Source organism: Phlebotomus papatasi, chromosome 1 (assembly GCF_024763615.1).
Source record: "Phlebotomus papatasi isolate M1 chromosome 1, Ppap_2.1, whole genome shotgun sequence".
NCBI lineage: Eukaryota > Metazoa > Arthropoda > Insecta > Diptera > Psychodidae > Phlebotomus > Phlebotomus papatasi.
In genome coordinates this window covers 89,805,002-89,817,208 of record NC_077222.1, presented here as the reverse complement: position 1 = coordinate 89,817,208, position 12,207 = coordinate 89,805,002, and the positions used below count along the sequence as shown (strand labels likewise).

At 34.2% G+C, this 12,207-nt stretch overlaps 1 protein-coding gene across 20 annotated transcripts in view; it reads right to left on the bottom strand.

Annotated features, from left to right (window-relative positions):
* LOC129809656 (low-density lipoprotein receptor-like) overlaps positions 1-12,207 on the bottom strand; it is a 287,351-nt gene that overhangs the window by 62,334 nt on the left and 212,810 nt on the right. For all 20 annotated transcript variants that reach the window (XR_008752661.1, XR_008752660.1, XM_055859662.1 and 17 more), the window contains 2 exons: positions 9,774-10,002; positions 5,478-5,810 (listed from right to left, as the gene is read on the bottom strand). Coding sequence is in view for 18 of the 20 variants with exons in the window: in XM_055859662.1 (XP_055715637.1) it covers positions 5,478-5,810; positions 9,774-10,002 (562 nt within the window). In the remaining 2 variants the exon portion in view is untranslated. The remainder of the gene's footprint in view (positions 1-5,477; positions 5,811-9,773; positions 10,003-12,207) is intronic.

Genomic DNA, 12,207 nt, shown 5'->3' with positions numbered 1-12,207 from the left:
AAAAAATCCCAAATTCTCTTGAGAGGTTTTGAACTAATGAGTCCCTGCAGTATGTTCGGGTTTCCCTAATTTGCTTATCGATCCTTTTGCATTTATTTTATGATTCCTGAATGAGGTGTTGTTTTTCGCCCCTCAACCCAAGCGCATTAAGTTGGGTCTAAGCAATTACAAAACTCATTTAAACTATTTTCTTTAATGCATCCTTTCAAAACAACATTAAGTTTGCCGACGCGTCGGGTCTTTTTGTCTGCAAAAATTTTTCAATATTTTATAGCCCCTATCGTAAACCTAAGTTTGTACCCTTCTCTACCAACATTTATTTTGGGTTATTCCCATACTTTCGAAAATGGATTACTCATCTTTATCATTTTCTCTCCATTCTTATTATATTTCAACATTATCATTATGAATTCCAATTTTTAATATTTTAATATGTCCTTCAATTCCGTGACCGCAATATTGTTCGTTAAGCATATGTGATTTTGATCCTTGATCGCGTAAACTTCCTGAAGATACGTATTTAATATCAAACGTCTTATCACTTATGGATATCAATATAAACCTCTGAAATATATAATTGTGGCGCGTCTTCAATTTCAAATTAATCCTACTCTTTACCTTATTTAGCCTATACAACTGAAATTATGGTTTCTCCTAAGATCAAATCTATACGAATTCCTTCAAATTCTCAATTTTGACTCAATTTACAACTGCAATGGAAAACCTCATTCACACACACTTTCGAGGGCCCTCTATCACACATCGATCACACAGATCATTCATCAACACAGCTTCTAAGTTCCATGTTCCATTTACTATGCTACTTGTAATCCAAAATTCTATAATCTTATTGCTGGATGAAATCTTTGCTTTTCATTGACCTCTTAAATCTTCCGATATTTATTTATCATCGACAAGGTGTTAAGTATGTGATCGCCACGAAAAGATTATTTGCTAATGTTCCGAAGAGTACTTTTGCTCAATTAAGTAATATTTTAATTTAACCTACGTAATCCTACGAAATCACTTCCTTGCATACAGCCCTACCGACTTCTAAATTATTTTGCTAACATCTTCTGATCTCGATCATTAATTTACTAAGTTGCGCACTAAACGTTGTTTTTGGTAAATTATGAAAAACTCGCGTTCGATCTATTAAAATAGTTGTCTCAAATGTAAATTAATACCTTTACTATCAAATTTAATTCATTATGTATTTCCGTAAAGATGTGTTCATAGGACGTGAAGCAATTATATATCAATAGGACTAATAGTGATTATGAAGACTATATCACAGATGCTACGAAATGATGAAGATATGGAGGACTTGCATCCGAAAGTATCCCTGACGATCTTTTAATTTGTGGCTGTGATTAAGATCCTTAATAAATTTAAAATACGTTCAAAATGATATTTATAATTTTTAGCTATCGTTTACACAATTTATACAACAAATCATCCCTCACATTTCCTTTGATGATAACACGTCAAATATTTGATAGTATTGCAATTCTTTGCAACCAATTCTTGATGTAAACTATATACTTCTATGAAATGGGCACAAATTATGATATCGATGGCTATCAGTGTTATTGTATCTGCGATTGCTCGATATAAATAAGTTTTCTAGAAATTTAATTGTAATGGACTTATCTGAAAATCTTTCTCCGATGATCTCTCTGTACTAAGAATTCCATCCTCACAATTACTTTCTTGAAGAATTCCTCGCTCTTATCTTAAGGCTCCACAATCTGCTGGCTCTACAATACGATGTCTCCTCCGCGTTGGCTTAGTGGTCCCGCATAGACTCCCCAGTCATCTGCAGACTTTCTTCGACAGGAATGCTCCAACTTATCTTCTGTGTTCTCGTAGTATCACTGGACTTTACACATCATACGACCACAATGCAAGATTAATTAAAGTCTCAACACAACAACTGTAACAATTAATTCAACTGTTCTTTTCGCGATCCACTTTTGGGGATTGGGGATCCCACTTCTGAATTTGTAAGCCCAGATGGGGCTCACTTAAATAGAAAAATACAAACTTAGAGGGAAATTGGAGAACTGAAGGTGCCACCCATTTTTCACTTCATGAGAGTGAACCGTCCACGGCGACTGATGCTCACTCACTGAAGTGCAGGGACAGCTGACATGAACAAAAGCCCCAGCAACCTTCAGCACCCGCCTAGGGATGTTGGGTGGGGTGTGTCATAGGAATGAAGGATTGGGATTGGTGGGTTTGGCCGTCGACTGGGTTAACAATTGTCGAATGGGCCATACGCTCTACACATTTCTTGGAGATAAAAAAAAAATCAAATAGAACTGAAAGAAGTTCAACAGATCCAACAACCACAATGTAAAAGTAATAACTAACTTTTAAATCAATTTCAAATAGAAAAGACCAATATGGCAAATGGAATTCATATAAAGAAATTGTTGCAAAAGCAAATAGAAATTGATTTCTTTTGCAAAATAGAACGAGTTCGAAGTTCGAACGTCAATTTTCTTCTACATGAAGAAATTCATAGAATTTTCAATGCAATAGACATTCAAATTTTATAAGGATCAGAGGAAAATCATAATAAAAACCCCCATACTGTACTCTTCAAATTATCCATAGAAACATTGTGGAAAATCTCCCATGGAATACACGAATATTCCATTGATTTTCTTCAAAAAATGCGCAAAGGAAAATTTTTAAAATGGCATAAAAATTTTATTCTGTAATAATAAAATTTTGCATAATAATAGCTAAAATGTTTAAAGGAATCCATTACTGATTATTGCAAAAATAATGCAATGCGGAATTTCGGACAAACCATTTTCGAAATTCGTACTTTCATAATTCAGTAACAGAATTTAGTAGGGGAAAGTGCCCATGCTTCGTACGGTTCCAAGTTCTGTAATGATTATTTTTTTTCCTATTTTTCTGTATAAAAGTGACTCCGTAAAATATTTTAAAAACTGAGCACATTCTCTTAGCTTTTTAAATATAGGTGCGATGAGTCAAATTTATTAAGACACATAGGAATATTTAGTCATCACGAAGCTTAGGATCGTACAAAGCATAGAGGCCATTTACACCGCAGCATTGGATTGAGATTGAATTGTCCCAAAATCGGGTTTTGGGACAATTCAGTCAGAATCTAATACAACAGTCTAAATGACCTCAAAGAAATCGTTTAGATTGTGGCCTTAGATTAAGACTTAATTATCCTAAATCCGGTTTTGGAACAGTTCAATCGCAATCTAATGGGGCGGTGTAAATAGCCTCATTGACACTTTCTCCTGATTATCCAATTTCACAGTTACATTAAAAATTATTTAATTAATTTTTTTTATGTTTTAAGAGATCTATTATTACGCTATTACGCTTGGACGATATTTCAATCTATTCAAACTTCATGCCTATTATAATTTACACAAATTTATTGTTGTGGAACTGATTTAAGGCATACGCTGCATAAAGGATGCTGCAGGGTGCTCAGTGTGGAACGAATGCCATGCTGTAACGTGTTTTACATTTTTCCGTATACTTCATGTGAGCAACACATATGCGACCTAAAGTAAGTCCCTTTATGTGATCTCGTGAAACAGGTTTGAGCTTTAATTACTCGTTGAATGAGTAAATTAAAGAACTTGTTTTATCTTTTTTTCAATCAGCAATACATATACACCGTAAATTCTAATCAGGATAGGGGAGACAGGGGTAAAAAGTCACAAATCGAAAAATTCAAAATTCAATATCTTCCAAGGTGAAAAAGATAGTGGCTCAATTTTTTTTCTATAGATAGCCTCCATAGACATTCTTCAATATCATAAGTTTCTTAGAATTCGAATAAGGAATTTAGAAAATAAAAAATATCGAAATTTTTAGTCCTATTTTTGAAATATTTTCCTTGCAGAAGATAACAATTATTACCTACTTATTTTCCAAAATTGATGCACTGGTGAATATTTTCTAAATAATTTGGATTTTTTGAATACGAATCCGCTATCTATTTTAGAATTTCACAAAGGTTCTTTTCTCCGGAAATCCTTTTATTAAAAATGGCTACTTCGGGGTAAAAAGTAACAAAAAGTATAGAGCAAAAAGTAACAAAAAAGCGAAGCAATTTCTGATGTCTTCACGGCGAAAAGAAACGTCATTATCATGTCTCGCCGCTTGTTGTTTGCATTGGTCAAACGATTTGCAGTCTTTTGTGTGTTTTTTCCAAAATAGTTTGAAAAGCACTATTCTCGTTTTCTCACTTTTTTCGCAGACAAAAAGGTGTTTTAAAATGGTGTAGATGAATAAATTTTCTATGAAAATATGTAATCTAGGTATTTTTTTTTTAAATTTACGGAAGTCCATAATAAAGCGAATCAAAATATGATAATACCCCATGTCTGGTACTATTTGCCCCAGAATTTTTGAGAATGGTCACAAAATTATCTTCTAGAAATCGGCCCGATAAACGTATTTCCTTACAAAATAGATGAATATTACTTTCACAAAGTTGTAGAGCGGTAAATTTCTTATGAAACTGCGCTAATTATAAATTTTTGAAGCGCTCGAGTTAAGAAGATTCTGAAAACACAATAAAACATTTCCCAGCTCACTGAGGAAGACCCATACCAAGGGTCGAAAGCTTTGGAGAAAAATTTTTAATTTTTTAAGTGAGGAAAAAGCTGCCCCTGATGAACACCGGAAGATTTGAATCCACTAAGCAAAACAGTCGTGACAGGAACCAACACAAAAAGGTCGATAATACAGAAGCACACGAGAAAAGATATGTGTTAAAAAAATATCCAGGAGAAATTTTTCCAGTGAACACTTTTTTATTAGCACTTTACTGTTCTTAAGGTACAATGTCGAGGTATTTCATAACTTTTTAATGATTCCTTTGTCAAGACAATTTGACTATTTTAGGCATTTACAATCCATTTATATTTCCAAAATGAGCACATCTTTCTAGATTAATTGTGCTATTCGAATGAAAAATAATAAAGACGGATTTGTTTGCTGTATATGTTTTTTAGTACATGAGTGTTCTCAAATGTTCCTGCATTATCGACTTTTCTTTGTATTGTTTTTTGTCTCGACTGTTTCCCAAGTCATCGCCGTGTTCTAAAACCACGAAATAGCCGTGACAGGAACCAATGCGAGGAAAGTAAAGTGGAAAGAAAAATTATTTTTCATAGCACCAGAAAAAATTAATTCTATTTGAAAAATCCCCACTCTTCCCTAAATGCCCTTTAATTAAGATAACAGAAAAGTTATATACTGTCCAAAACAAATGGAAAAGTTAAAATTTCCATCAAATTAATTTAAAAGCGGAGTTTTCTGGCAAAATTCAAGACTTTTCTGCAAAAAAACCAAAAGGCAAATACCAAATTTTCCATCAATGTTAAAGAACTTACTCACTTCCGAATCATAAAAAAATATATATATAATCTCAAGACGTACGTTAAGGAAATCCCTGAGGCACTTACTTGTAAATTTTCTGCTCAGCTACATCACTCCAGAATATCATGCCGGTCCGGAAGACATAATCGAGGGCCGTAGCAGACTTTGTATCATTGACAATGGACGTCATCTCTCGATGATCCAGGGAAATCTTCCGGATATCCTTTCTGCGTGCAAAAAGGAGCGAAGCATGTCCTTCCGTTGCCTTACACCGCGTATGATCCCGAGGATCCCTCATATAACCCTCAATACACTCACACTTAAACCCACCACGTTCATTGTAACAATTCTGCGAACACGCACCCAAATTTTCACACTCATTTATATCCTCACAAGTTGTGTTGTCCACTAATCGATATCTGTTTTTGGGGTAAGAAAAAGTGAAATGAATAATTTATACCCAGTTCTCCTTTCTTCCCCCCCCATTCACAAACCGACACTTTTCCCCCCAACGCATCGATGGGATTTTTTTTTGCTGGGAGTTTTGGGGAAAGCATGAGAAAAGAAAGATTTCTCGAGTAAGTTTTTTTTTATCCATTTTCCTCTCTGTCTCTCTCCGGAAGTTTTCCTTTTCTCAAGCTTCCAGAGTGATATAGAGTTACACAGGGTTAGGAATAGATGCTCCATGGGAGATTTTGGTAACATTTACCTTCAAAAGAGATCTATAGGTGCTTTCAAAATAGAAATGGTAATTAAATAAAAGTCAGATAAAAAAGAACACCTTGTAGAAGCTTTCTCTTTTTCCCAAAAGATAAACTTTCGTGAAAATTCAGGAGTATCACCTTTAAAAAAAAAAAGAAAGAAGCAGTACCACCTGAATCTAAAGCAATTTCTCCAAATTACGGTATCACCTTGAAATTCTCTTTCTCTCACGATACATGAATATGATAAAATTTATCGCTGTTGCAGTAAAATGTCTCAGGGATGCTCTAAATAGGAATATATCCGTACATACAATTTGTGATCAGAGAACAAAAGGCGAAACAGGAAAATTAAAGGTAACAAACCGGGTAGAGAGCAATAAAGTTGAGCTAGGCGAAAAAGGGCTGGAGGAGCAATAAAACAGTAGGAAAAATTAAGAAAATCCCTGGGAAAAATATGGGAGGGCATTGTGTGGAAAACTCATAAACACGCGTTCTCTTAATCAAGAATCTCTGGATAGTATCAAAAGAGGTAATTTTTGGTATTTGTGGACATATACAATGGAAATTTATGGAGAATCTCATAAAACGAATTTTAAATAAGAATTTATTAGGATCAACTTTCGTAATTTCGATAGAAATTCCGGAAGGAATTTCTTCCTCAAGAAGGAAATTGAGGTTATGTTGCATAACCTCAAAATTATACATGACAAAAAATCTCTATTATCAGAAGCTATTTAAAGGTACCATTTACTGAAAGAGAAAGGTTATCTTTGTCAAATAAATCCTTCTATTCAGAGATTTTTTTTTAGAATTTGTCAAAAGTAAATCCCAAAATATTTTCATAACTTCTTTGGGAATGTCAGATTCACAGGAGGATTATTCCACAATTTTTGACACTAGATTTGAAGCATTTTTTTCTTCATAAATTTATGAGATTTTCTGCATATTAATCGTGAATATGAGTAATAACAGCATCATCGTGGTTTTATGCGCATGAAAATACATTTATATGCAAAATAATGGAATATTTAATGTTTCGTACATCTTCTTGAATGCAAGCAATATAGGTTTTAAAATGAATTATAGCATGGTGAATTCTATAATTTTCTCTTTATAAATTATTGACAAAATTTTTAGCAACAGAGATTTATAATCTAACGTTTTTTAAAGCGATTTTAGACGTATTCATTACATTCCTGTCAATGTCAGAAAATTATGGAAATCGAGCTTTGATGCTATAAAAACAGTCACCAAAGAAGAGCTTTCATTTAAGAAGCAACGGAATAATCAGGATTATATGTTTCCACTTCAAATATGATAATTATATAAAAATTATTGTTTCTCTCGAGAAATGAATTAATTGCTATAAAAACATTTCCCAAACAAAAAGCTATTATTCTAAAAATAATGGAATAATCAGGATTATTTCTGAGAAATTCGACATTAAAAATATTCTTTTCCTTGAGCAATAAAGATTTATAACCTAATTTTTTAAAGCGATACAAAAAGTATTCATCTTATTCACATAAATTCAGAAAATTATGAAAAATGAGCTTTAGTGCTATAAAAGATTCTCCCAATCGAAAGCTTTTACTTTAAAAATTACCGAATAATTAGGATTATTTCTTGAAAATACGACATTAAAAGAAATATACTGCTTTTTTTTAACCAAAAAAGGTTGATAACCTAACGTTTTCAAAACGATACGAAAAATATTCATCCTATTCACATAAATTCAGAAAATTATGGAAAATCTGCTTTAGTGCTATAAAAGATTCCCCAATCCAAAGCTTTCATTTTAAAAATTACCGAATAATTAGGATTATTTCTTAAAAATATGACATTAAAAGAAAAATATTCCTTTTCTTAACCAAAAAAAGGTTTTATAATCTAACTTTTTCAAATCGATACGAAAAATATTCATCCTATACACATAAATTCAGAAAATTATGGAAAAGCAGCTTTAGTGCTATAAATTTTTTTCCCTAATTGAAAGCTTCCATTTTGAAAATAAAGGAATCGGCAGGATTATTTGTTAATATACGACATTTAAATACTGCTTTTCTTGAGCAATAAAGGTTCGTAACCTATAACTTTTCAAAGCGATACCAAACGTATTAATTCTATTCTTTTAAATTCGAAAAATTATGGAATGTGAACTTTAATGCTATAAAAACATTCCTCCAATTGAAAGCTTCCACTTTAGACACAAACGAAATTATCAGGATTAGGGTAACTGTGCCAAATTTCGGCATAGTTGCGTGCAAGCGCCAAAGTCTCAAGTTTGAAATGTAGCATTTTTAATACAAATTGATTTTTTATTCCTTCTTTTTAAGGAGTGTTGCTTGGGACTTTATACGCAGTTTATCATTTTCATTTTCACACAAATCATTCTTATTCCATTTTAAAATAAATAAAAAAAATGTAGACACAGCTTTGGTTGCCTATTTAGGCCAACTACATTCTTAAAGTTCCTTGCCTTCCCAGAATTTTTCCAGTGTCTTTTTCACATTATCTCGTTTATCGAAACGACATTTTTGTTATGGTTTTGCATTGTATGATCTCTGGAGTACGCAAAAACTAAAATTTATCGAAATTCGAGGAACAAAAAAAGTGGCCGAAATTGCAAGCCGGCCGGAATTTGGCACACTTACCCTATTTGTTAAAAATACGACATTTAAATAAAAAAAAATGATTTTCTTGAGCAATAAAGGTTCATAACCTATAACTTTTCAAAGCGATACCAAACGTATTCATACTATTCATATAAATTCAAAAAATTATGGAAAGTGAGCTTTAGTGTTATAAAAACATTCCTCCAACAGAAAGATACCATTTCAATTGTTACGGATTATTCAGGATATTCTAGCACTTTAAATATGTTATTAAAATAAAAACAATTTTATATCTCTCAAACAATAAAAAAACGTACACATGAAAAATTATCTTAAGTGCTATAAAAATCATTCTCTTGACAGAGAGCTTCAGTTTCAGTTTCAGTTTCAGAAGGAACCTGATTGCTCTAAGCAAATACAGAACTATCTTGACTGATCATAAATTATTTTCCATCGATTATTTTTAAATTTGTCCACTTTAAAATAGATTATTTTTACGCAACAAATGTCATTTTTATAGCAATCAAAATTAACTTTCCAAAAATTTGACAAAATGATATAAAATCGTCCAATTGAAAGCTGACATTTCAATTATCTCAACAATTTATGGCATTTTAAATGACACTTCTGTTAAATTTTAATTGCCATTTTAATATTAATTATTCTGCGAAATAAAAGCATAAACCCTCTCTCTAGAATTTTATTTTTCCAATTCAACTGAAGCTTTTCTGCGGAACATTGGAGAATAATAAAATGCTCATCCCTAGAAAAATCTTTCAACTCTTGGAACAAAAAAAAATCCCAACTTTGCTCCTCAATGTCTCAATAATTCTTTTCTTGTCTTTTTTTTTGGATCTCAAAAGCTCCCACATCGCATCTTAAACATCACCCAATGACAAGGATTGAAGGAATGGGATGGAAAGGAGAGAGAGAAAAACCAAGGAGAATATTTGAGTTGAATAAAAAAAGGGGGGAAGAATTCAAGTTTTTTTTCCATATCCCTCCTGCTCCCAATAAGCTCCCACATGAATGGTTATATTGGAAGAAGCCATTGATGTCTTACCCTTTTCGACACTCACAATAGTACCCAGCTGGTGTATCGACACAGAATTGTGAGCAACCACCATTATTGATTAGACACTCATTCTTCCCACATTTATCAGTTGGCTCATCCTGAAATTCGGGACAATCGGGCTTTTTGTCACAGACTTTGGAAAGAGGAATACATATGCCACCGCCACAGTCAAATTCCTTCTTCGGGTCGCACTTTTTCACGATAGGAACCGTTGATGCTGGAATAATATTGCCATCGAGGGCGGATTTGACAAGGAAAGAGGGTCAAAAATATATTACAATATAAACCAGATAAAAGTGTTGAATGGAAGATTCACATTCATACACAAAAACCTTCTATACAAAAGATGGCAAAATATTCCCATGACAATTTCAATCCAATATCGGTTATTTATTCAAAACTATTAAGAGAAAACCTTAACTTTTATCTTTATATCCAATATTTAGCACAAAAGTACTTGGACTGTTAGAGCCAGCTTTACGTAAAAGAAATTTTAAGCCCCGCCCCTTTGGAGGAAATATTGAGCGCATTGAGCGAGTCCAAAAAACCTCTCAAAAAGCCACGCCCATTAAAAACCTGCATGAGAAATATTGGTATTGAAAAATTGGGAATTCTAAAATATCCATGAAAATTACGGACTTTGGGTAGTGCAATGCACATAGAAGGGCGTGGCTTATTTGTTAGGAAAAAGGAGTTTCCCGGCAGAAAGATTAGATTTAAATTTAAAAGAGGGGACAGTCCTTACAGAATAAACTGTAATGGTGACCGCTACACCCAGGCCCTTCTTTTGGGCCCGTTATGAATTCCTTAAAAATTACCCTATCAAGGTTAAGGTATGTCAAGTCAAGCTAACTCGTTCTACGGACAAACTCCATCAAATAGGCTGCCATCTATGATAATTTACTTTGAAGCAGTATCGGTTTATCAAAGAAGGTTCAGCCTCAAATTTCATAAACTGAGGCAGTCATGCACAAGGTGTATGACCGTATCCTTAGCCTTGTTATATCCTCTACGCATTGGATCACATAAGATATTAATTATATTCAGATGTTTTTTCAAACAGTGGCTGGTTAAAATTTTGGCAATGTGCCGGACTTTTCAGCAGCTGTCACCTGCAACATAATCCGTCCGTTTTTTGTCAATATCGGCTATAAAAACAGTTTGGACACACGACAGTTAGTTAAGGCGGTCCAGTCTGCTTGACGGGCCTTGAACTTCTTCTTATATTATAGACCTTCTCATTTGTGAGGAGAGTCCTGTGCTAATGATTGTTCAGGTCTAATGAAAACAGTCCTAACTCCTGCAACAGCGAGGTAGCCTGTTTTCTCATTGCCTGCAATTCCCCTGCGTCTAAGGGGTATTCTGTAACTCTGTGATCACCTGTCAAAATTTGTGGACGATTCACTAAAGTGATAGCAAAGGAGATTCTGTAACTTGTGAAAGCTTCACGCGAAATTAGCGCATTGAGGTTATGTGTTTCACTTGTTAATTTTTCGGTGAAGGCAGGTTAAAGTCAGAGAAAAATCTAACTTCAGCATGAAAAACAACACTACATTTTTTCTAATAGTTTATTCTAGTGTGTTCCATGCTTACTAATCTAAAATTCTGATGAAAATCTTAAATCAAAACTTCCCCTCTCGCTTCACGCTAAGTTACAGAATAACTTTTCTTGCAGTCGTCAAAGAAGATCATGAACCTTTCATTCACTAGTGAAGCGTTCGCAGAGTTAGAAAATTCCTACCTGGGTACCCAGTGTAGTCCAACCTCACATTCTCTGTGAGGTCGATTCTAACAGCTTCTGATATCCAGAAACAAGAGCAGACTGCATATTCCAACCATACATGAAAAGAATCTCTGCCTTGCTTCTGGAAAAGGTTCGATTTTCCTTCCTTCGATACCGGCTTCCAGCAGTCTATATTCTCCAAGCGCTATGGTAGGAACCTCAATCTAAAGCACAGTTTTGTATCGGCCAAAAGCAAGCTGAAGCTCAGGACAGTGGTAGCCGGCACCAGAGCCATTTGCAAATAGATCAACCACTCCCGGTTGAATAAGTTTCCCTTCGCGGTCACTCGTAACATGCTCGTAAACGCACGAAAACTTTCGTATCGAAAGTCATCTTTCAACAAAGAAAATCAGGATGCGTCCTAGTAAGTCCGTCGAGTTCGTCTCACCAGACGGCACCCGATCCTCCAAGTTTTTGCTGAGCGTAACCTCAGAGGGGGATTAATTCCTATGTTCAACTCCAAGCGAGCTCTAGCCCGCCTGGTAGACCCCGGTAGGCCCTGATACACCCAGGTAGGTGATAGAAGGTTGGGCAACCAATCCCAGTTCCCAACCTCCCAACCTGAGGTTAACGAACAAGGGATTGGGTCCTTCTATTGAGGGTTGGGCGAGGGACTAACAAACCCTTCTCGTAAAAGAA